Genomic DNA, 24,575 nt, shown 5'->3' with positions numbered 1-24,575 from the left:
CACGTCACCCCATGTCCCATCCCCCATACGCGCCCCCCATCCTCCCCCATGTCCCTGTCCCCATACGTGCCCCTGTCCCCCATACACAACCCTGTCCCCGTCCCCTCTTGTCCCCCGTCCCCCACACACCTCCCCACGTTCCCCGTCTCCCCCACGTCCTCCCCGTGTCCCCCCACGTCCCTGTCCCCATAAGCACCCCCCTGTCCTCCCCACATCCCTGTCCCCATACCCCTCCCCCATACGCATCCCTCCATATGTGCCCTGTCCCCCATGTTCCTGGTCCCCCATACGCATCCCCCATCCCCCCCATGTCCCCTCCGTCCCCCCCACAATCCCCCTGTCCAGCCCAAATCCCACCCCCCCATGTCCCCATCATCCCCCCCTGTCCCCCATCCCATGTCCCCCATGTCCTGTCCCCCCCATCCCTGTCCCCCATATCCCGTCCTCCCCCACACCCCCTGTCCCCCACCGTGTCCTGCCCCTGTCCCCCCCATGTCCCCCATCCCCCACGTCCCCCATCATCCCCCCCACGTGCCCCCCCATGTCCCCTGTGCCCCCCCCACATCCCTGTCCCCCACACGCCTCCCACCCACGTCCCCCCCGCGCCACCCCCATGTCCCCGTCCCCCCCCGCGTCCCCCACACCCCGCACGTCCCCCACACCCCCCCCCTGCATCCCCCAGCCCCCCCGTGCCCCCCCCCCGCGCACCGGTCGATGTTGAAGGGGGTGACGATCTCGGCGAAGGTCATGTTGGCGGCGATGGAGCGGGGGACGCCCACCTGGTCGATGGCCAGGTTGGGGTCGGGCGTGATGACGGTGCGCGCCGAGAAGTCCACGCGCTTGCCCATCAGGTTGCCCCGCACGCGGCCCTCCTTGCCCTTCAGCCGCTGCTTCAGCGACTTCAGTGGGCGCCCCGACTTCTGCATCGCCTGGGGGGGGGGGCACGAGGGGGGGTCAGGGGCATGAGGGGGGGCCCGGAGCACCCTCCTCCAAGGACCCCGTGGTCGCGCAGGGCAGCCCCGGCGGCTCCTTGTCCGCCACGGTGGCCACACAGGGGGGTTGGTGGCCATGTGGGGTGGGTCGGTGGCCACATGGGGGGGTCAGGGACCTGCCCCACACCCCCGGGACCCCCCCATCAGCTCCTTGTCCAACATGGTGGCCACATGGAGGGGTCAGTGGCCACATGAGGGGGGTCAGGGAGCTGCCCCACACCCCTGGGACCCCCTTGGCAGCTCATTGTCCACCACGGTAGCCACTTGGGGGGGGTCGGTGGCCACGTGGGGGGCTCAGGGAGCTGCCCTACACCCCGTGCCCACCCCAGTGGCTCCTTGTCCACTATGGTGGCCATATAGGGGGTCAGGGACCTACCCCAAACCCCCAGGAGCCCCCCGTCAGCTCCTTGTCCACCACGGTAGCCACTTGGGGGGGGTCGGTGGCCACGTGGGGGGCTCAGGGAGCTGCCCCACACCCCGCGTCCCCCCCCCGGGCCCCCCCCGTGCTCACGCGGGGCAGCCCGGGCAGCTCGTTGTCCACCATGGTGGCGACGTGGAACTGCAGCAGCTTGACGTCCTCGGCGATGACGTGCGCGGCCGCCCCGTTCTGCTCGTTGCGCCGCAGCTGGTTGTTGATCTTCACGATGTCGGCCAGCTTGTGCGTCAGGTCGTCCTGGGGGGGGGACGCGGGGGGGGGTCAGCGCCCCAAAAGGGACCCCAAAAGGGCCCGGGGTGCTCCCCCACGGTGCCCCAAAAGCAGGGTGCTCCCCCAGCCCCAAAACCCAGGGGGCCCCCAAACCCCAAACGCTGGCGTTCCTCCAGCCGAACCCCAAACCTGGCGTCCCCCAAACCGAACCCCAAACCAAGCGGCCCCCCAACTGAACCCCAAACCAAGTGCTCCCCCAACTGAACCCCAACCAAACCCCAAACACTGGCATTCCCCCAACCAAACCTCACACCAAATGCCCCCCCCAACCCCAAAAAGCCCCAAATGAAGCGTGCCCTAACCAAAACACAAAGACTGGCATCCCCTGACCCCAAAGCTCCCCCAAGCCCCAAAGTGCCCCCCAAAACCAAGCCCTCCACCCCACAGTCCCTAACCCAGAAACTCCCAGCCCCACAGTCCCTGACCCCAAATCCCCCTAAAGCCCCCCAAAGCCCCCCCAACCCCCTAAAGCCCCCCAAAGCCCCCCAACCCCCTAAAGCCCCCCCAACCCCCTAAAGCCCCCCAAAGCCCCCCCAACCCCCTAAAGCCCCCCAAAGCCCCCCCAACCCCCTAAAGCCCCCCAAAGACCCCACCCCCCTCTAACCCCCAAACCCCACCCCCCTCTAACCCCCAAAGCCCAAAACCCCAAAGCCCCAAACCCTCTAACCCCAAAACCCCTGACCCCAAAACCCCCGACCCCCAAACCCTACCTGGTTGCGGGCCGAGCCCTGCGTGACGGCTGCGGGGCGCACGGCGAGGGGCGGCACAGAAGCCCTCCCCCACCCCCAAACTGGCCCTGAACATCCCAAACCCCAAAACCCCCAAACCCCCAAGCTCCTGATCCCAAAACCCCCCGACCCCAAGCCCACCTGGTTGCGGGCCGAGCCCTGCATGACGACGGCGGGGCGCACGGCGAGGGGCGGCACGGGCAGCACGGTGCACACCATCCACTCGGGGCGCGCGAACTTGGGGTCCATGCCCAGCACGAAGCACTCCTCGTCCGACACGCGCTTCAGCACCTCGTGCACGCGCTCGGGGCTCAGCAGGATCTTCTTCTCCTGCGAGTCCTCGTTGACGTGCTTCCACTCGGCGTACAGCTCCAGCCCCGAGCGCCGGATGCGCGGCTGGTACCGCCCGCAGCCCCCGTGGCCCTGGGGGGGGACACGGGGGGGTTAGGGGGGGCGTAACAGGGCGGGGGGAACAGGGGGATAATGGGGAGTTAATGGGGTACAGGGGAATGAGGGGATAATGGGGTACAGGGGGAGAAACAGAGATAATGGGGTACAGGGGGGGATAATGGGGTACAGAGGGGAAGGGGGGGTAATGGGGAGTTAATGGGGTATGGGGGGGAAAGGGGGGGATAATGGGGGACAGTGGGGGAAGGGAGGGATAACGGGGAGTTAAAGGGGTACAGGGGGGACAATGGGGGGATAATGGGGAGTTAATGGGGTACAGGGGGGACAATGGGGAGTTAAAGGGGTACAGGAGGGATAATGGGGAGTTAATGGGGTATGGGGGGAAGGGGGGGATAACGGGGAGTTAAAGGGGTACAGGGGGGATAATGGGGGGGATAACGGGGGGAAGGGGAGGATAATGGGGTACAGGGAGGGGAAGGGGGTACAGGGAGGGGAAGGGGGTACAGGGAGGGGAAGGGGGGATAATGGGGTACAGCGGGGAATGGGGGGGAATGAGGTACAGAGGGGGATGGGGGGATAACGGGGTACGGGGGTTATGGGGAGGTTAATGGGGGTGTAAAAAGGGTACAGGGGCATTAATGGGGGAAATGTGGGGATAAAAGGGGTATGGGGGGTTAATGGGGGATAAAATGGGTACAAAGGGGCTAATGAGTGGGAATGGGGGGCAAAAGGGAGTTAAAGGAGGTACAGGGGGAAGTGGGGGGGAATGGGGGCACATGGGGGGAGCAGAGAGGCTAATGGAGGGAAACTGGGGGTGCGTGGGGTTAATGGGGGATGAAGGGAGTACGGGGGGTTTAATGGGAGCGTTAAGGGGGTTAATGGGGGGATAAAGGGGGTACAGAGGGGTCAGTGGAGAGAATGGGGGCACGTGGGGGTTAACAGAGGAAGTGGGGGGGAAACGGGAGCAATAAAGGGGCACGTGGAGGGGATAAAGTGGGCACAGGGCTTAATGGGGGGATAAGGGGGTTAATGGGGTGGGGTAATGAGGGCTAAAAGGGGTACAGGAGGGATGAAGGGGATACAAGGAGGCTAATGGGGGGATAAAGGGGGTACAGGTGGGTTAATGGGGGATAAAAGGGGGGGGTCCGCACCTTCTCCTTGGTCAGGTCCTCGTCACCCTCGGGCTGCTCGACCCCGAACTTGTGGTCCATCTCCTCGCCGCCCTCGCAGATGTTCTTCCCCTTGCACAGGTCGTAGACGTGTGTCAGCCGCTTCTTGGGCTGCCCCTTCGACTTGCCCAGGATGTCCTTGATTTTGGGGTTGTTCTGCCAGAGAACAGCCCTGGGGTCACAGGGGGATCCCAAACGCCCCTGCTGCCTCCCTTCCGTGGGGACAGGTTTGGGGACGAAGAGGAGGTGGAGCCCAGGCAACGGCTCAGCCCCATGGAGTCCCCAAATACCGGGATTCCCTCCCAAATTGCAGGATTTCACCCCAAAACTCCCAAGATTGCCCCCAAAATCCCGGATTTTGCCCCCAATATTCCAGCATTTCCCCCAAAATGCCAGAATTTTGCCCTCAAAATCCCAGGATTTCCCCCAAAAAACTCCAGATCTGCCCCTAAAATTTCAAGGTATCACTCCCAAATTCCAGGATTTCCCCCCCCAAATCCCAGGATCGCCCCCAAAATTTCAGGATTTACCCCCAAAACTCCAGGATTTGCTCCAAATTCAAGGGTATCACCCCCAAAACTCCAGAATTTGCCCCCAGAATTCCAAGATGTCACCCCCAAAATCCCAGGATCTCACCCCCAAAATCCAGGATGTCACTCCCAAAAGTCCAGGATCCCCCCCCCCCAAAACTCCCGAGTTTGCCCCTAAAATCCCAAGATATCACCTCCAAATCCCAGGTTTCCAAATCCAAGATTCCCCTCCCAGTTTCAGGGTTTGCCTCCCCAGATCCCAAGATTTCCCCCCAAGTCTCCAGGACTCGCCCCCAAAATCCCAGGATCTCACCCCCACAATCCAGGATTCCCCCCCCCCCCCCCCAAACTCCAGATCATCCCCAAAACCCCAGGATTTCGCTCCCAAAATTTCAGCATTTTCCCCCCCAAATACTCCAGGATTTGCCCTTAAAATTCAAAGATATCACCCCCAAAATCCCAAGATCTGCCCCCAAAACTCCAGGATATCATCCCCAAAACTCAGGATTTTGTCCCCAATATTCCAGGATTCCCCCCAAAATCACAGGATCCCACCCAAAACTCCAGAATTTTTCCCCATAACTCCAAGATATCACCCCCAAAATCCAGGATTCCCCTCCCAGTTCCAGGATTTGCTTCCCCAAATCCCAAGATTCCCCCCCCAAAACTTCAGGAATCCCCCCAAAACTCCCCTGTATCACCCTCAAGTCCCAAGATTTTGCCCCCCAAATCCCAGGATAGCACCCCCAAAATCCCAGGATCTGCCCCCCAAAACTCCAGGATATCATCCCCAAAACTCAGGATTTTGTCCCCAATATTCCAGGATTCCCCCCAAAATCCCAGGATCCCACCCAAAACTCCAGGATTTGCCCCCAAAACTCCAATATATCACCCCCAAAACCCAGGATTCCCCTCCCAGTTCCAGGATTCGCCTCCCCGAATCCCAAGATTCCCCCCCCCCCCAAACCCCGAGGATTTTCCCCCAAAACTCCAGGATTTGCCCCTAAAATTCGCAGATATCACCCCCAAAACCCAGGATTCCCCTCCTAGTTCCAGGATTCCCCTCCCTGAATCCCAAGATTTCCCCCCCCAACCCCCCAGGATTCGCCCCCAACCCCCCAGGATTCGCCCCCCCCAATCCCCAGACGCGACTCCCCGAATCCCGGGATTTGGCCCCAAAACCCCCCGCCCCCCCTCACCGCGTCCACCAGCAGCTTGGAGCAGAAGAAGCAGACGCAGCGCAGGATCTTCATCGTCTTGCCCAGGAAGCCCACGTGGAACACGGGCTTGGCCAGCTCGATGTGCCCGAAGTGCCCCGGGCACTCCGTCATGTTACCTGGGGGGGGGCAAAAATGGGGTCAGGGGGGCCCCCCCCTTTTAGGTTCCCAGCCTAAAATTGGAGGCAGGGCAGTTCTGGGGCGGATCAGGCAACTTTGGGGGGAAAACTGGGGATTTACAGCTTTTCCAGCCAAAAATGTTAACTCCAAAAGTGTCCCGTCCCCCCAAAAAATGGGGTTTGGGGGAGGGGAAAAATGGGGTTGGGGGGCCCCTCCTTTTAGGTTCCCGGCCTAAAATTGGAGGCAGGGCAGTTCTGGGGGGGGATCAGGCAACTCTGGGGGGAAAACTGGGGATTTGCAGCTTTTCCAGCCAAAAATGTTCACTCCAAAAGTGTCCTCCCCCCCAAAAAATGGGGTTTTGGGGAGGGGAAGAACGGGGTCAGGGGGCCCCCCCTTTTAGGTTCCCAGCCTAAAATTTGACACACGGCAGATCTGGGGGGGATTAAGCAACTTTGGGGGGAACACTGGGGATTTACAGCTTTTCCTGCCAAAAATGTTCACTCCAAAAGTGTCCCCCCCCCTCCCCAAAAAATGGGGTTTGGGGGGGCTGTGGGGGCCCCCCCCCTTTTAGGTTCCCAACCTAAAATTGGAGGCAGGGCAGGTCCGTGGGGGATCATGCAACTCTGGGGGGAAAACTGGGGATTTGCAGCTTTTCCAGCCAAAAATGTTAACTCTGAAGAGGTGTTCCCCACCCCCCCCAAAAATGGAGTTCCCTCCCCCAAAATAATGGGGCTCCCCCCTCAAAAAATGGGGTCCCCTCCCAAAAAATGGGGTTAACCCCCCCGCCAGTAGGGTTCCCCCCCCAAAATGGGGTTCCCTTCCCCCCCAAAAATGGGGTTAACCCCCCCAAACAAATGGGTTTCCCTCCCCCAAAATGGGGTGCCCCCCCCCGCCCCGTGGCCCCCCCCTCACCGGCGCAGGTCTGGCAGCGCCCGGTGCGCTCGATGACGCCCTGCCGGGGGTCCATCAGCCCCCCCAGCTTGGGCCGCCCCCCCTCGGTGGTCTCGGGGTACCGGATGCCCCCCTCGGTCACCGACATCCGCTTCTGTGGGGGGAGAGAGCGTCAGAGACCCCAAAACGCCCCAAAAACCCCAAATCCCCCCCAAAACCCTGTGGGACCCTCCTCCATGCCCCCAAAACCCTGTGGGACCCCCCTGGGCACCCCAAAATGCCCCCAAGGGGGCCCCCAGCCCCCCCAAAGACCCCCGAGCACCCCAATAACTCCCTGGGGACCCCAGGACCCTGACACAGCTCCGGGGCACCCCAAAAGGCCCCCAGGGACCCCAATGCCCCTGGGCGGGCACCCCGGGGACCCCAAGGAACCCCCACGGCACCCCAAAACCACCCAGGGCAACCCAAAGTGTCCCTAAAGCACCGCTGGGGACCCCCAAAGGGACCCCAAGCACCCCAAGCCCCTCTCGGACCCCCCCCGGGCACCCCCAGAGCACCCCAAGGTGCTCCCATGGCCCCATAACCCCCAGGTCGCCCCCAAACTGCCCTCAGCGACCCCAGCCAGGCTCCAGAACCCCCCAGGCCCCTCCGCAGACCCCCAGGGACCCCCCAACGTCCCTTTAAGACCCCCCCCAAGGCCCCCCAGGGACCCCGGAGCGGTTCTAGGCCCCGCCGGGACCCCCCCAGGCCCCCCCCGCCCCTTCCCGTCGCCGCTCCCCCCCCGGCCTCCTGGGGGCGCTGCCCGGCGCCGGGCCCTGCGCGCGGCCGGGGCCCCTCTCTCCTCCGCTCTCGGTGCCCCGGGGCCTGCCCCGCTCCCGGCCCGGTGCCCCCGGCGCCCCCCCCCCCGCCCCCGGCCCCCCGGTACCATCTCGTCCGGGCTCAGGATCCCGAACTGGACGCGCTTGATGGTGCGCAGCGGGCAGGCGCTGTCGCCCGACGGCGGCCCCCCGTGCATGGCGCCGGCCTCGGGGGGGGGACGCGGCCCCGAGCCGCCCCCGCTACGCACCGAGAGCCGGCCGCGACCCCCGACACGGGGATGCGGATGGGGGCGAGGCCACCGGCCCCGCGGCGCCCCCGCACGGCCCCGAGCGCCCCAGCGGGACCCCCCCGCCTCCGCTCCGGCCGCTCCGCGCTCCCCGGCGCGACAGAACGTCGGTACGCGCAGCGCGGTCTTATATAGCCTCGCCCCGCGCTCGGGGCGGGGCTTGGGGGGAACGGGGCGTGGCCGGCGCGTTCCACTCGGCGGCGCGGCGCGGGGGGGGCAGCGGCGAAAGGAGCGCTGGGAGGGCGGCGGGAGGGCGCGCGGCCCCCCTCTCCCCGGCGGTGGGGGCGGCTGATGAATAATTCAGGAGGCGCCCGAACGGGCTTGGCCCCGCCCCCTTACGCCGAAGGCTGCCGGAAGTTGCCGGAAACTGCCGAAGCCGCGCTCCGCGCCCCGGGCCTGCGCAGCCCCGGCCTCGCGTGGCGCCGCCGCCCGGCCCCGGCCCGCCCCGCCCGGTGCCGCCGCCAGGAAAGGCCCCGGCTTCGGGCCTAGGCCGGAGCGGCCCCGGGGGGGTGGGGACACGGGGCGGCGGGGGGAGTCCGGGGGGGTTGTGTTCGGGGGGGTAGGGGGTGTTTGAGGGGGAGGGGGGATTTGGGGTCAGAAAGGGGAATTTAGGGGCAGGAGGAGGGGTTTGGGGGCAGGAAGAGGGATTTAGGGTCGGGGGGGTTTAGGAGCAGGAAGGGGGTTTTAGGGGCAGGGAGAGGGGGAATTTAGGGTCAGGAGGGGTGATTTTAGGGGCAGGAGGGGGGGTTACGGGAACAGGGGTACAGTTTAGGGGAAAATGGGGGCAGTTGTAGGGTTACGAGGGGAACAGGAGTGTTTAGGGTCAGGAGGGGGATTTAGGGTCAGGAGGGGGATTTAGGGGAGCAGTGGGGCAGTTTAGGGGAACAAGGAGTAATTGCAGGGTTATGAGGAGAGCAGGAGGGGCTGGGGGCAGGGAGAGCGGGTTTTAGGGCCAGGAGGAGGGTTTTAGGGTCAGGAGGTGGGATTTGGGGTCAGGAGGAGGGGTTTGTGTCAGGAGGGTTTGGGGGACAGTTGGAGGGGGTAGGGGGAGCAGGAAGGTTTTGGGGCAGGAAGCGGGGTTGGGGAGGGCAGAAGGGCTGAGGGGGGTAGGGGAAGCAGGGGGGATTTGAGGAGAAATGGGGGATTTAGAGGAAGAGAGGGGGTATTTGGGGAGAAATGGGGAGGATTTTGGGAGAAATGGGAGGAATTTGGGGAGAAATGGGTGTTTAGGGGAAGAGCAGGGGTATTTAGGGGGAGATGAGGGGGGGCTGGGGGGGATTTAGGGGCGTCCTGCCCCGTTCCCAGTGGGGTTTCTGTCGCCGCCTGTCCGTGCCCCGACCCCCCTGTCCCCGGTGGGACACGGGGACACCACACGGGGACGAGCACGGGGACACCGTCCTGCCATGGCCCCGCGGGGCCGCGCGCCCCTCACGGTGTCCCCAAGGTGTCCCCAGTTCTCCCCCCCCCAGTTCTGTCCCCTCGTCCCCCCCCCGTGTCCCCATTTCTGGCCCCTCGTGTCCCCGTTTGTGCCCCCTGTGCCCACGGTGACATTCCCGTGGCGTCCCCTCACACCCCTGCTGGCCCCCCCAGTTGTGTCCCTCGCTCCCCCAGTTGTCCCCAGTTGTGCCCCTTGTCCCCCCCAGTTATACCCCCAGTTATCTTCCCAGTTATCCCCAGTTGTTCCCAACTGTCCCCCCCAGTTGCCCCCAGTTATCCACAGATGTCCCCCCCAGTCATGCCCCCAGTTATCCCCAGTTATCCCCAGTTGGCCCGGCCAGTTGTGCCCCCAGTTGTGTCCCTCGCCCCCCCAGTTATGCCCCCAGTTATCCCCAGTTGGCCCCAGTTGCCCCCCCCCAGTTGTGCCCCCAGCTGTGTCTCTCCTGCCCAGTTTTCCCAGTTGTTCCCAGCTGCCCCCCCCCGGTTGTCCCCAGTTAAACTCAATTGCGCCCCCCAGTTGTCACCCCCAGTTATCCCCAGTTGCCTCCAGTTGTCCCTCGCCCCCCCAGTTCTTCCCAGTTGTGCTCCCAGTTATCCCAGTGTTCCCAGTTGTGCCCCCCCCAGTTGTCCCCAGTTATCCTCAGTTGCCCCCCCCAGTTATCCCCAGTTGTCCCCCCCCAATTATTCCCAGTTGTCTCCAGTTGTTCCTAGTTACCCCCCCCAATTATCCCGTTACCCCAATTATCCCCAGTTGCACCCCCCCAATTATTCCCAGTTATCCCCAGCTGTCCCCCCCCAGTTGTCCCCAGTTATCCCCAGTTGTGCCCCCCCAGTTACCCCAGTTATCCCCAGCTGTCCCCCCCAGTTGTCCCCCCCCAATTATTCCCAGTTCTCCCCAGTTGTTCCCAGTTCTCCCCCCCAGTTATGCTCCCGGTTTCCCCAGTTGTCCCCCCCAATTATTCCCAGTTATCCCCAGCTGTCCCCCCCCAGTTATTCCCAGTTCTCCCCCCCAGTTATCCCCAGTTCTCCCCAGTTCCCCCCCCCAGTTCCCCCAGTCCCCCCCCAGTTTTTCCCAGCTGCCCCCCCCCGCCCCCCCCGCTGTTACCGGGGCTCGGCTCCCCCCTCCCGTCCCGCCCCCGCCCCCGGCCCCGTCCCCCCGTGCCCCCCCCGTAGCGGGGCGGGGGGGTCCTGGCGCCCGCCCGGGCCCAGCGCCGCCGCCTCCATCTTGCGCCGCCGCCGCCGCCGCCACGGGGACCGGCCCCGGGCCCCCCCCGCGCCCCCCCGGCCTCCGGGACCCCCCCGCCGCCACCCACGGTAACGGCGCCGCCGCCCCCCGACCCCGGGACCCCCTCCCCCCGCGCCCCCCGACCCCGGGACTCGCGGCCCCGGCCCCCCCCCCCCCTCCGCGCCCGTCCCCCTCCTCCCCCCCCCCCCCCCCACGGGGAGCCCGGGACCCCCCCCGGGACCCCCCCAGCGACCCCCGGGACCCCCCCGGTGGGGGGGGGGAGGGGGAGGGGGCGGGGCGGGGGGGGGTGGATGGGGGGCGTTGGGGGGGGGCGTGCAAGGGGTGGGCGTGCAAGGGGGGGTGCGGGTGTGCAAGGGGGGGCGTGCAAGGGGTGGGCGTGCGCCCGTGGGGGGGGGGTGCGTGCAGGTGTGCGTCCGTCTGTGGTTGTGCGTGCAAGGGGGGTGCGGGTGTGCAAGGGGGGGTGCGGGTGTGCAAGGGGGGGTGTGCAGGTGTGTGGGTGTGCAGGGGGTGAGCGTGCGTCCCTGGGGGGGGTGCGTGCAGGGGTGGGTGGGGGTGTGCAAGGGGGCTGTGGGGGTGTGCAAGAGGTGTGCAGGTGTTTAAGGGGTGTGCGTGCAGGTGGGTGGGTGTGCAAGGGGGTGCGGGGGTGTGCGTCCGTGGGGGTGTGCGTGCAGGTGTGCGTCCGTGTGTAGTTGTGCGTCCGTGTGCGGTTGTGTCGTACGTCCGCGCGGTTGTGCGTCCGTGTGGCTGTGTGTGCAAGGGGCTCTGTGTGTGTGTGTGTCCGTGGGGGGGGTGTGTGTGCAAGGGGGGCCGTGTGGTTGTGCGTCCGTGCGCGGTTGTGTCGCGTGTCCATGCACGGGTGTGTGGCCATGCGGTTGTGCGTCCGTGTGGTTGTGTGCAGGGGGGTGTGGGTGTGTGTCTGTGTGCGGGTGTGTTGTGAGTCTGTGTGCGGGTTTGTGTGCAGGTGTGCGTCCGGGTGTAGTTGTGTGCCCGGGTGCGGTTGTGTCGCGTGTCCGTGCGGTTGTGCGTCTGTGTGGCTGTGCGCAAGGGGTGTGTGCATGTCTGTGTGTGGTTGTCGCGTGTCCGTGGTTGTGTATCCGTGTGCGGGTGTGTGGGCAGGTGTGCGGCCGGGTGTAGCTATCTGTGTGCGGTTGTGTTGTGTGTCCGTGTGGGTGTGAGTGTGCAAGGGTGTGCGTCCGTGCGGTTGTGTTGTGTGTCCGTGTGGTTGTGAATCTGTGTGCAAGTGTGCGTCCGTGTGCGGTTGTGTGTCCGTGTGCGGTTGTAGCGTGTCCGTGTGGTTGTGCATTCGTGTGTGTGTGTGTGAGGAGGGTGCGGTTGTGTGGGTGTGTGCCCGTGTGCAGCTTTGGTGTGCATCCGTGCGTGGTTGTGGCACGCGTCCGTGTGCTGTTGGCGTGTGTCTGCGTGCAGGTGTGCACCCGCGTGCAGGTGTGCATCCTCGTGGTTGTGCGTCCGTGTGCGGCTGTGTGTGCAGGTGTGCATCCGCGTGTGGGTGTGTCACACGTCCATACGCGATTGTGCATCCTCACGTGCTTGTGCATTCACGTGCAACTGTGCTGAGTGTGCACGTCTCCGTGCGGTTGTGCACCCACGTGGTTGTGTTGCACGTCTGGGTGTGGTTGTGCATCCACGTGTGGTTGTCACACGCCTACGTGCAATCCCACGGGTGCTTGTGCCGTGCATCTGTGTGCAGTCGTGCATCTGTGTGTGGCAGTCGTGTGCGGTCCTACGTGCAGTTGCACGTGCAGGTGTGCGTGCAAACGAGCTGCTGTGCGTGATCCTGTGTGCACGCAGTTGTGCGTGGTTGTGCATCCACATGTGGTTGTGTCCCGTGTGGGCGTGCATCCACGTGCGATTGTCGCATATCCATGCCTAGGTGCAGTTGTGCATCCATGTACATTTGTACACCCACGTGCAAGTGTGTCTCGTGGTTGTGCATCTGTGTGTGGGTGTGCGTCCGCGTGTGGGTGTGTCACGTGTGCTTGTGTGCATTGTGCCCGTGTATGCATCTGCTGCACACGCGTGTGGCAGCGCACACATTTGCGTGTGGTTGTGCCCCTGTGTGACTCTGCACGAGGCCCTAAGCCCGTGTGCACACGCTTGTGCGTGAGCGTGACTTTGCTTGCACGCCCACAACCAGCTGTGGCCACGTGGGCACCCGTGGGTGCTCGGGGTCAGGGGTTGTGCACGCTGGTCGGAGGGGCGTGAGCGTGCAGCCGTGAGCGTGCACGAGTGTGTGCAGGGGTTGTGCACCTGTGCGTGAGCACTGCGTGTGCATGTGCATGGCGTGTGCACGTGTGTGGGTGTGCAGCGTGTGTTTGGGTGTGCAATGGCTGGTGTGTGTGTGTGTGTACGCACCCCGTGCAACCCCCGTGTGCTGTGGGTGTGCTGCGGGTGGTGTGTGTGTGTGTGCGTGCATTGCACGTGAGCGTGCGCTGTGTGTGCCTGTGTCTGGGCATGCTGTGCCTGCTGTGGGTGGTGTGCGCGTGTACATGCGTGTGCACTGTGGGTGTGCACTGCCCGTATGCACGGGGGGGGGCGTGAGCACCGTGTGCATGCACTGGGGGTGTCGTATGTACACGCACTGTGTGCACACTCGCGCTGTGTGTGTGTGCTGCTGGTGTAGCGTGTGTGCACTGTGCGTGCACGCCCCGGGTGCTGTACGTGCACGTGCTGTGTGCACACTCGGGGTGCTGCACATGCCCGGGCTGCGTGTGCACGCTGCGTGTGTCCTGCGGGTGCTTCATGAGCGTGCGCAACGTGCGTGCGCTGTGGGTGTTGTGCGTGCACGTGCTGCGTGTGCACTGTGCCTGTGCTTCGGGTGTCGGGTGCGTGTGCACCGTGGGTGTGCGTGCACTGTGTGCGCGCTGCAGGTGTTGGGTGTGCGCGTGCTGAGTGTGCACACTGTGTGTGCTCGGGGTGTTGCGTGTGCGTGCAACATGGGTGTGCGTGCACTGTGGGTGTGCACTGTGGGTGTGCCCTACGGGTGGGTGTGCACTACGGGTGCGCCCTGCGGGTGTGCACACACTGTGAGTGTGCACTGTAGGTGCGTGTGCACTGTGTGGGTGTGCACTGCGGGTGTGCGTGCCCGACGGGTGTGCACTACGGGTGTGTGTGCACTGTGCGTGTGCACAGTGGGTGTGCACACCGCATATGTGCACTGTGGGTGTGGGTGTGCGACGCACGCGCACCAGCGGCTGTTGCACGCGCGCGTGCACCCTGTGGGTGTGCCCCGGCCGTTGTGCTGCGCGTGCCCCCGCTCCGTGCACACCCACCCACACCCACACTCACTCGCACACACGCGCGTGCCCCGCCCCGCCCCCCCGCGTGTCGCACACCCGCCCCTTGCACACGCGCGTGCCCCCGGCCGCTGCTGCGTCACCAGGCCTGCGGGGCGGGGGCGGGGCCGGGCCCGCGCCGCTCTCCGCGTGCCCGCGTCCCCGTGCGCGTGCCCGCGCGCGTGCCCGCGCGTCCTCGTGCCCGCGCGTGCCCCCCCCGTGACGCCCCCTCCCCCTCCACAGGTCGCCGCCTGCCCCTTTAAGACCCCCCCCACCGGCCCGAGGGGGCGGAGCTTCGGAAGGGCCCCGTGACGTCACGCCCAGCCCGGCCAATGAGCAGCCAGGTGAGCCCGCCGCGCCCCGCTTCGCGCTCCCTCATTGGGCGGCGGGGCGGGGCGGGGGGGGGGCGGGACCGGGCCCGCCGCGCGCTCGCCGATTGGCGGCGGGGCCGTCGCCATGGTGACGGAGGGCCCCGCCCCCCCGGAGGCGCCGTTGCCGCGGTGACGCGCGGGGACCCCCGGCCGCGGATGGAGGTGGGGGGGGGCGGGGGGGGGGAGAGGGGAGGGGGGCGGTCGCCATGGCAACCCCGCTGCTCCCCCCTCCCCCCCCCGTGGGTTCCGTGCGGGGCTCTTCCGGCTTCCGGTTGGGGGGGGGCGGGGGGCGCCGGGTCCTCCTCACCCCCCCCCTTGTCTCCTCCCCCCCCGTGTCCCCCCCCCCGATGTCCCCTCCCCCCCGTGTGACGTCATTCTGATTTGGTGACGTCACTGCGTCACGGCCACGCCCCCTTCCCCGGGTCTTCCAGTTGGCCACAGTTGTGACGTCACAGGTGACCGTGGTGTCAGCTGGGGCTGTGACGTCGCTGCGGGTTATGACGTCACCATTGAGCGTGACGTCACTTGTGGGCATGACGTCACCCCCCCCCCCCCCAGTCGTGACATCACTCCCGGTCATGATGTCACCCCCTGCTCGTGACGTCACCCCTGGTCGTGACGTCACTCCTGGTCGTGACATCACTTGCAGTCGTGACGTCACCCTGGTTGTGATGTCACCTGCAGTTGTGACGTCACCCCCCAGTCATGATGTCACCCCAGTTGTGACGTCACCCCTGGTCGTGACGTCACTCTTGGTCGTGACATCACTTGCAGTCGTGATGTCACCCCCGGTCGTGACGTCACCCCCGGTTATGACGTCACCCCGGTCGTGCCACCGCCGGTTGTGCTCGGCGCGGTGGCCGCCAGATTTGCGGTCAGTGGCCACCAGATCAGGACCAGTGGCCACCAAATCGGGACTGGGGCTGCTGGGTCCCGGCCGGTGGCTGCTGGAGCACAACCGGTGGCCACCAGGTCCTGAGTGGTGGCCTCCAAATCCCATCCCTCCTCCCCCTACAGGTGACAGCATGCACCCCCCCCATGTCCCCCCCATGTCCCCCCATCCCCCCCCCATGTCCCCACCCCCCCCCTGCCCCCCCATGTCCCCCCCCCAGTGTCCCCAATGCCGCCCCCCCTGACGCCCGGTGTCCCCGCAGCACGCCGTGCCGGCCGTGACCCCCCCGGAGCAGCAGCGCCCGGTCCATGAGGCCTCCGCTCACAGGTAGGGCCCCCCTTCCGGCCATCACCATGGCAACCGCACCCCCGTCACCATGGCAACATCACCCTCGTCTCCATGGCAACCCGTCTCCATAGCAACCCCATCCCCATGGCAACGTCGCCCCCCGTTTCCATGGCAACCCGTCCCCATGGCAACCTGCCCTCCAGCTGTTCCCCATCACCACGGCGACAGCCCCCCCCGTCTCCATGACACCCGCACCTACACCTCCCTGTTGCCATGGCAACATGCCATGGTCCTGTTTCCATGGCAACGTGTGCAGGGCCCGATCCTGCCCCACGGCACCGTGGGGTGCAGGGACCTGGTCCTGGGGGGCTGTGGGGCGGGGAGGGCGGGTCCCGCGGGGATGTGGGGCGGGGAGATGGAGCCCCACAGCGCCATGGGGCACGGGGAGCGGGTCCCATAACGCTATGGGGCACAGGGAGCAGATCCCACAGCGCTATGGGGCATGGGGAGAAGATCCCATAATGCTGTGCGGGATGGGGAGCAGATCCCATAACGCTGTGGGGCATAGGGACCAGATCCCACAGCGCCATGGGGCACAGGGAGCGGATCCCATAACGCCATGGGGCATAGGGACCAGATCCCACAGCGCCATGGGGCACAGGGAGCGGATCCCATAACGCCATGGGGCATAGGGACCAGATCCCACAGCGCCATGGGGCACAGGGAGCAGATCCCATAACACTATGGGGTATGGGGACCAGGTCCCATAATGCCATGGGGCACAGGGAGCAGATCCCACAGTGCTACGGAGCACAGGGACCAAGGCCTGTAACGCCTACCCTGTAGGGCTGGATCCTGCAGCGCTATGGGGTATGGGGACCAGATCCCACAGCTCTGTGGGGCACAGAACCGGATCCCACGTTACTATAGGGCACGGAACTGGATCCCATAGTGCTATAGGGCACAGAACTGGATCCTATAGCAGTATAGGGCATGGGGACCATATCGCACAGCTCCATGGGGCACAGACCTGGATCCCACAGCACTATGGGGCACAGGGACCAGATCCCATAAAGCCGTGGGGCTGGATCCCACAGCGCTATGGGGCACGGAACTGGATCCCGCGGTGCTATAGGGCACAGAACTGGATCCCACAGCTCTGTGGGGCACAGACCCGGATCCCGCGGGGCCGTGGGGGCGCGGGGCCGGATCCTGCCCCGGGCGGGCGCTGGCCCCAGGCCCAGGCGGGTGAGCGGCCAAGGCGGCTCCGGCTCTGTCGGCATGGGGGGGGGGGGGGCGGGATCCAGCCGCTGCGCACGTCCGGGATCTCCCGGGATCGGGGGGGGCCGCACCCCGCACCAGGTAGGGCCGCCCTCCGCCCTTCCCCCTCCCCCCACCGGATCCCCGGGGATCCCTTGGGCCAGGGAAAGATCGCGGCGGGGGTGGGATTGGGGGTGGGTGGATCCCAGGATCCACGGGGCTGGGGCAGAGCTGGGATGGAGCTGGGATCCCCTGGGATCTGCGGGGCTGGATCCCACCGCTGGGATCTGCTGGGATCTGTGGGGCAGCGGGAGGGGATCTCCCAGGATCCGTGGGGCTCAGGTGTTGGTGTGGGGCGGGTGCTGGATCCCCTGGGATCTGCAGGGCTGGATCCCACCGCTGGGATGTGCTGGGACCCATGGGGCCGGATCCTCCCCGCTGCAGGGAGGGGATCTCCCGGGATCTGTGGGGCTGGGGCATTGGTGTGGGGCGGGTGCTGGATCCCCTGGGATCTGCAGGGCTGGATCCCACCTACAGGATCTGCTGGGATCCATGGGGCAGCAGAGAGGGGATCTCCCGGGATCTGTGGGGCTCGGACGTTGGTGTGGGGCAGGTGCTGGATCCCCTGGGATCTGTGGGGCTGGATCTGAGGTATGGGATCTACGGGGATCCGTGGGGCTGGATCCTTGCCACAGCGAAGTGGGGATCTCCTGGGTTCTGTGGGGCTGGGGCATTAGCCTGGGGTGGGTGCTGGATCCCCTGGGATCTGTGGGGCTGGATCCCACCTCTGGGATCTCCTGGGATCCATGGGGCTGGATCCTTCCCGTAGCAGGGAGGGGATCTCCTGGGATCTATGGGGCTTGGGCTTTGGCGTGGGGCAGGTGCTGGATCCCCTGGGATCTGTGGGGCTGGCTCGCTGCCGGTGCGGATCTGGGATCTCCTGGGGTCTGTGGGGCTGGACCTTGGTGGGAGCGGATCCTGGATCTCCTGGGATCCCCGGGGCTTGGGGTCTGTGGGGATGCGTGAGGGATTGCCTCGGGCTGGAGATCTACTCAGGGGAGTCGGGATCTGCAGGGATCTGGGGGGATCTGCGGGGATCTGCGGGGATCTGCGGGGCTGCCCCTGGCCGCAGCACAGCCAGGATCCTGGAGGGGCAGCGGGGCCGGATCCCAGCTGGTGCTTTGGGATCCACTGGGATCCAGGGATCTGGGGGGAGGGACCCCTGTGGCTTTGGGGTCCGGGACTTGGGGGGGGGGGTGGGGATCACGGGGCTGGGGGGGGATGCTGGGGATCCCATCGACCCTGGGGGGGAACCCAGGGGATCTTGGGGGATCTCGGGGGGATCCCAGGGCCCAGCAGGTCCCAGCTGTGCCGTGGGGCAGAGCAGGGGATGATAGGGGGGGGCAGCCGGGGGGGGGGGGTGTGGGGCAGGTTGGGGGCCGGATGGGGGGCACGGGGGGGTGGGGGCGGTCAGGGCCTGTAGGGGTCAGGTTGGGGGGGCTGTGGGGGGGGTCCTGGGTGGATGTGGGGCAGGAAGGGGGGGGGCTCAGGGGGGTGGGGGCGGGACGGGGGCCCCGGGGGGTGCGGGGCGGGTTGGGGGGCAGGACGGGGGTCGTGCCGGGAGTGGGGGGGCAGAGCTGGGGGGCCCGGGAGGCTCTGCGGGGTGTGGGGCAGGAGGCGGGGGGGCACGCGGGGCTGGGGGGGGGGCACGTTGGGGGGCAGCCCTGGGGACGGAGGTGCTGTGGGGGGCACCGTGGGGCAGCCCCAGGGACGGCTGCGTCGTGGGGGGCGCGCCGTGGATCGAGCTGTGGGGCAGGCCGTGGGACAGGCTATGGGGCAGGCCATGGGGCAGGCTATGTGGCAGGCCGTGGGGCAGCCCCGGTGCCGCGAGCGAGGCTGTGGGTCGCAGCGTCGCTCGGGCCGTGGGTGACGCCGTGGGGCGCGCCGTGGGGCAGCCCCAGCGCCGTGGGTCGGGCCGGGGGTGACGCCGTGGGGCGCGCCGTGGGTCGCAGGCGCGGCGGCTCCGCAGCCATTTTAGCCGCCGGCCGGGGAAGGCCCGGACGCAAAATGGCTCCTTGGTGCCGCAGGGGAGGGGGGAGCGGGGGGGCCGGGACGCGCCGTGGGGCCGGGACGCGCTATGGGGCCGGGCCTGCCAGCCCCACATCGGGGGGGGGGGAGGATGGGATCCTGCCCCACGGCACGGGGACCCCCAACCTCGTGGCGTGGGGAGACCCTGACCCACGGCATGGGGGGGGCGGGGATGGGGGGCGGGGGGTGAGCGGGGGTAAGGGGGGGGCTGATCCGTGGGGCTGGGGGACCCCAAGGTGTGGGGGCTGGGGGACCCCAGGATGTGGGGCTGGGAGAGCCCGATGTGTGGGGCTAGGGACCCCGACCCGTAGGGCTGAGGGACCCAGGTCTGTGGGGCTGGGGGGGGGGGGGGGCCTAAATTCTGGCGCTGGGGACCCCAATCTGTGGGGCTGAGCATCCCCCAAACTGTGGGGCTGGGGAACCCCGATCTGTGGGGCTGGGGACCCCCATTTGGGGGCTAATGGGCCCCTAAACTGTGGAGAGGTTCCCCAACATCTGAGCTCCCTTTTAGGGGGGACCCCCACCTCTGAGCCCCCAATAGAAGGAACCCCAACATCTGAGCCCCTTTTAGGGGTTCCCCAACCTCTGAGCCCCCTTTTAGGGGGGACCCCAACCTCTGAGCCCCTTTTAGGAGTTCCCCAACATCTGAGCTCCCTTTTAAGGGGGACCCCAACATCTGAGCCCCTTTTAGGGGTTCCCCAACCTCTGAGCCCTTTTAGGGGGGACCCCAACCTCTGAGCCCCTTTTAGGTGTTCCCCAACACCTGACCCCCCCCAGCAGGGGGGTCCCTGACGTGTGTCCCCCCCCCCCAGGTGCGCGCCGCGGGGATGGCTCCGGTCGTGGAGGTGTCGGACGCGGGGCACAGCCGGGCGCTGCTGCTGGAGCTGAACGAGCAGCGGCTGCGGGGGCAGTTCTGTGACGTGACCATCATCGCCGGCGACGCCAAGTTCCGCGCCCACCAGAACGTCCTGGCCGCCTCCAGCCCCTTCTTCAGGCAGGCGCTGGCCGAGGCCCCCCGGGCGCCCGCCCAGGTGCTGGAGCTGCCGGGGGTGCAGGCGGGGGGGTCCTGGCCGACGTCCTCAACTTCATCTACAACGCCCGCCTCGCCGTGCCCTCGCCCGCCGCCGCCCGCGAGCTGGGCGCCGTGGGGCGCCGCCTCGGCATCCCCTGCCTGCAGGGCCTGGAGGCCGGGGGCCCCCCGCCGCCCGCACCGCCCCCCTCCCCGCGACATGAACGGCTCCTGGAGCCCCCCGGCCTCCGGCGAGGCCACGGAGGCGCGGGTGGCGCCGGTGGCGCCGGTGGATCTCACGTGCCCCGGGAGGCCGGGAGAGGCGGCGGCGGCCGAAGCGGCCTCGCTCGAACCCACGGCGGTGGTGGCGGCGCCTCCGCCTCCTCCTCCTCCTCCTCCGCCGCCGCCGCCGGCGCCGCCGCAGTCGCCGGCGCTGTGCTGCGGGCTGTGCGGCCGGGCCTTCGGCACGGCGGCGGCGCTGGGGCTGCACAGCAAGCTGCACCGCGGCCGCCGCGGCCTCGCCTGCCGCCACTGCGGCAAGAGCTTCATCCACATCAAGCGCCTGCAGACCCACGAGGTGCTCTGCAAGGACGGCACCGATGGCGCCGCCGCCGCCGCCGCCGCCACGCCGCCGCCGCCGCCGCCGCCACCGGTGGCGCCGCGGCCGCCCGGCAAGAAGGCGCTGCTGCTGCGGCACCGGGCGCTGGAGCTGTCGCCGGAGCAGGAGCACGTGGTGAAGGTGGTGGACGGGCACGTGGTGTACCTGTGCGCCGTGTGCCAGCGCTCCTACATGACGCTGTCCAGCCTCAAGCGGCACGCCAACGTCCACTCGTGGCGCCGCAAGTACCCGTGCCGCTACTGCGACAAGGTCTTCGCGCTGGCCGAGTACCGCACCAAGCACGAGGTGTGGCACACCGGCGAGCGCCGCTACCAGTGCATCTTCTGCTGGGAGACCTTCGTCACCTACTACAACCTCAAGACGCACCAGAAGGCCTTCCACGGCATCAGCCCCGGCCTCATCTCCTCCGAGAAGACGCCCAACGGCGGCTACAAGCCCAAGCTCAACGCCCTCAAGCTCTACCGCCTGCTGCCCATGCGCTCGCACAAGCGGCCCTACAAGACCTACAGCCAGGGGCTGGTGCCCGACGGCCTCCTCCTGCCCGCCCCGGCGCCCGCCGAGCCCCCGCCGCCGCCGCCCGCCGCCGCCGACTTCCCCGTGCCGCGGCCGGAGCCGGCGTCGGTCATCGCCTATGGGCGGCCCTCGGCGTCCGTCATCGTGCACAGCGGCCCCGCCGCCACCGCCGCCTCCGTCATCGCCTACAACGGCAGCGCGGTGGCCGCCCCGCCGGCCCCCGATGCCGACGCCGCCGACGCCGCCGGCCAAGCCGATGAAGAAGCAGGTGCTGCGGGATTACATCGAGGCCCAGCGGGCCGCCGGGGAGGCAGCAGCACCCAGCGCCGACCCCCGCCGCACGCGGCGGCAGCGGCGGCAGCGGCAGCAGCGGTACCAGCGGCGGCCGCACCATGACGTACGTGGCCAAGCCGGCCTACGTGGGCACGGCGAGCGAGGGCCGCGCGGCGCCGCTCTGCCAGATCACCGTGCGCATCGGCGAGGAGGCCATCGTCAAGCGCCGCATCTCCGAGACCGACCTGCGGCTGCAGCCCCCCCGCCGCCGCCGCCGTCACCCAACCGCCGCCGGCCCCCGCCGCGCGGCCCCGGCCCGGCCCCGCCGCCCGCCCGCGGGACAGCGGCGAGGACGAGGCGAGCGACGCCGAGGACCGGCTCTGGCGGCCCTACTACACCTACAAGCCCAAGCGCAAGGCCGGCGGGGCGGGCGGCGCCGTGCCCAAGGCCAAGAAGGCGCGGTGGCGCCGCAAGCTGCGGGCCCTGCGCTGGGCGCCGCGCGGCGAGGCCGAGGAGGCCGAGGCGGGGGCCGCGGCGGGGGCGCGGGCGCGGGCGGGCAGCGGGGAGTGGAAGCACGCCTGCGGGGTGTGCGGGAAGCCCTTCTCGGCCCTGCGGAAGCTGCGCAAGCACGAGCGGAGCCACGAGGGCCCGGCGGTGCCGGTGGTGGCGGCGGTGCCGGCGGCGGTACCGGCAGCGGCGGCGGCGGGTACCGGCGCCCCCCCGGGTGGGCCGCCGGCCCTCGCTGCGCTTCGCCTGCGGGCACTGCGCCAAGGTGTGCAAGACGGCGGCGGCGCTGAGCCGGCACGCCAAGCGCCACCAGGCCCCCCCGGCACCGCCGTCGCCCCCGCCGCCGCCCACCGTCATCGCCTACACCACCGCCGCCACCGCCGCCATCAAGGAGGAGGCCGAGCCTCGCGCCCCCCCCGGCCCCGCCGCCCCCCACCCCGGCCCCCCCCGAGCCCCCCGCGCCCCCCACCGCCGCCCCCCCCCGAGCCCCCCACGCCGCCGCCGCCGGGCCCCAGCGGGGGGCAGGAGCCGGAGGTCCCGCCGCAGGAGCACCCCCTGGCCCTGCTGGGGGGGGGCAAGCGGGGGGGGGCCGCCACCACCACCACCGCCGCCCCCCCCCCGGCCCCCTGCCGCCTTCTCCCTGCCCTACGGGCCCCCCCCCGGCTGGTGGCCACCTACCCCTACCCCTTCCCCCTGCCCCTGGCGCTCAGCGTGGTGCTCCCCGAGGCCGAGGCCTTTTTGGGGGGCGGGGGGGGCGCCGGGCTTGGGGGGGGGGGCCGGGGGGGCGCCCCCCCCCCCCCCGCCCCGGCTTTTGGTTTCCCTGGTGGGGAGGGGGCTGGGGAGCGGCCCCGTAAAGGGGGGGGGACCTGAGGGGGTGGGGGGGGGTCAGGGGGTGGAAGTGGGGGGGAGCTGGCACCATGGGGGGGGGGGGAACCCCCCAGAGAGACTGGGGGGGGTCTCTGTAGGGGGGGGGGTCCTGTAGATGGTGGGGGGGCCCAAGGAAGACGGGGGGCCCTAAGGATGGGGGGGTTGGAGCTAAAGATGGGCGGGTCCTGCCCCGCACGGAGGGGGGGGGGGCACAGGACATTTGGGGGGGCATTTTTTTGGGGGGGGGCACCCAAAGAGGGGGGTTCCAGCCCCCTAGGAAATTGGGGGGAGGGGCATAGGAGATGGGGGGCCCATAGGGACAATGTGGGGCTGACAATGGGAGCCCCCCCCCCGGGGATAGTGGGGACCCCCCCCCGCAAGGACACAGGACAAGCCCCCCCCAACCCCCCCCCAGGGTGGACCCCGATATGGGGGGGGGGGGGGGGCAGGAGCTGGGGGTGCCACAGGGACCAGTTTGGGAATGGGGGGGGCACTGGGGACCCCCCCAGTCCATCAGCCCCCATTCTGGGGACCCCCCCCAATGTAATGCCCCCCCCCCCAGTCTTCCCCCCCAACAAGGGGCTCCTCCAATATGGCCCCCCCCCCCCCCGAATTTTAGGGACCCCACTCGTTTGTAGACACCCCCCCCCCCCGCAGGATTTTGCACCCTCCCCCCCACGGCCCCCCCCCCCGATCGGGGCCCCCCCCCCAATAATTCAGGGCCCCCCCGGCCCCCCCAAAACCCTTTGCACCTTAACGGCATCGCAGCCACATTCCAGGGGCCGGGGGGGGGGGCGGCCTCGTGCGACACGCGGGCGTGCAAGGGGCGGCCTTGTGCAACGCACACCCGTGTCTTCATGTGACGCGTGCAAGGGGCGCCCTCGTGCAGCGCCCTCGTGCAATGCACGTGCAAGGCACATCCTCGTGCAAGGCATGGCCAGGTGGCGTGTCCTTGTGCAAGGCCCGGCCAGGCCTTGTGCAACGCGTGGCCGTGCAAAGTGCTTCCTCGTGCAAGGCACGGCTGTGCCCCCGCCCCCCTCCCGCCCCCGTGCGAGGTGTCCTCGTGCAAGGCCCGTGCAAGCACCGCCCTCCTGCCACGCCACGCCCCGCGCCCGGCCCCACTTTATGCAATGCGCCCTCGTGCAAGGCCCCGCTCGTGCAGCGCACGCCCGCGCCCGGCTCCTCTCACACCGCCCCCGGCCTCACGCAAGGGGCGGCCGTGCACGAGGGTGGCGCTTGTGCAAGGCGCAGTGGGCGGAGGTGGGCCTCGTGCAAGGTGTGTCCTTGTGTGAGGTGTGTCCTCGTGCGAGGTGTGTCCTCGTGCAAGGTCCATCGTTGTGCAAGGTGAATCCTCGTGCGAGGTGTGTCCTTGTGCAAGGTGTGTCCTCGTGCGAGGTGCATCCTCGTGCAAGGTGCACTCTTGTGCAAGGGGATTCCTTATGCAACGTGTGTGTCCTTGTGCAAGGTGCATCCTCGTGCAAGGAATGTCCTCGTGCAAGGCTCATCCTCGTGCAAGGAACGTCCTCGTGCAAGGCTCATCCTCATGCACGGCGCCTCCTCGTGCAAGGCCCACCCTCGTGCAAGGCACCTCCTCGTGCGAGCCCGCCCCCCCCCCGTGCACCCCCGGCCGCGGCCCCCCCCCCCCCCCCCCGTTTGCACTTTCGTGGCCGCATTTGCTACTGACTGCCCCCCCCCCGCCCCTCCCCCCCCCCGTGCCCCCCCCCCCCCGCCCCCCCCCCCCCCGTCCCCGTCCCCACCCGACCGCACTTTAGGGGGGACCCGCCCGAAAAAAAAAAAAAAAGGAAAAAAAAAAAAAAGCGAAACAAAGCAAAAAAAGGGGAAGAGCGGGAAAAAAAATGTTAAAAAAAAAATATTAAAAAAAAGAGGCAAAAATAAGGGGGGGGAGGAGAGGGGGGGCGTGGGGACAAGGGGGGGGGGCCCGGGGGGGCCGCCACCCATGGGTGCCCCCCCCCCGGGTGTCCCCAGTGGGGTGTCCCGCGCCCCCTTCCCCCCCCTCCCCAGCAGGGGGTCCCCGGGGGGTCCCCG

General features: G+C 68.1%; 2 protein-coding genes across 2 annotated transcripts in view; one reads left to right on the top strand and one right to left on the bottom strand.

The window, feature by feature from the left end:
• POLR2A (RNA polymerase II subunit A) overlaps nucleotides 1-7,979 on the bottom strand; it is a 41,131-nt gene extending 33,152 nt beyond the window's left edge. Inside the window, 7 exon segments of the mRNA XM_066985160.1 lie at nucleotides 709-929; nucleotides 1,504-1,665; nucleotides 2,568-2,849; nucleotides 3,986-4,159; nucleotides 5,733-5,869; nucleotides 6,783-6,915; nucleotides 7,687-7,979. Of these exon segments, the coding sequence (XP_066841261.1) occupies nucleotides 709-929; nucleotides 1,504-1,665; nucleotides 2,568-2,849; nucleotides 3,986-4,159; nucleotides 5,733-5,869; nucleotides 6,783-6,915; nucleotides 7,687-7,776 (1,199 nt within the window). The 5' untranslated portion in view covers nucleotides 7,777-7,979.
• Nucleotides 7,980-10,481: 2,502 nt separating this feature from the next.
• ZBTB4 (zinc finger and BTB domain containing 4) lies at nucleotides 10,482-24,137 on the top strand. The gene is given in 8 exon segments (XM_066985201.1): nucleotides 10,482-10,617; nucleotides 14,086-14,186; nucleotides 15,368-15,432; nucleotides 19,554-19,799; nucleotides 19,802-20,164; nucleotides 20,166-21,270; nucleotides 21,273-21,415; nucleotides 21,417-24,137. Coding segments are annotated over 5 exon segments (2,958 nt in total). The 5' UTR covers nucleotides 10,482-10,617; nucleotides 14,086-14,186; nucleotides 15,368-15,432; nucleotides 19,554-19,568; the 3' UTR covers nucleotides 22,533-24,137.
• The last annotated feature ends 438 nt before the right edge of the window (nucleotides 24,138-24,575 follow it).

This window comes from Anser cygnoides, chromosome 31, assembly GCF_040182565.1.
Source record: "Anser cygnoides isolate HZ-2024a breed goose chromosome 31, Taihu_goose_T2T_genome, whole genome shotgun sequence".
Taxonomy (NCBI): domain Eukaryota; kingdom Metazoa; phylum Chordata; class Aves; order Anseriformes; family Anatidae; genus Anser; species Anser cygnoides.
The sequence above is the reverse complement of the archived record's forward strand: the minus strand, read 5'-3'. Positions and strand labels throughout refer to the sequence as shown.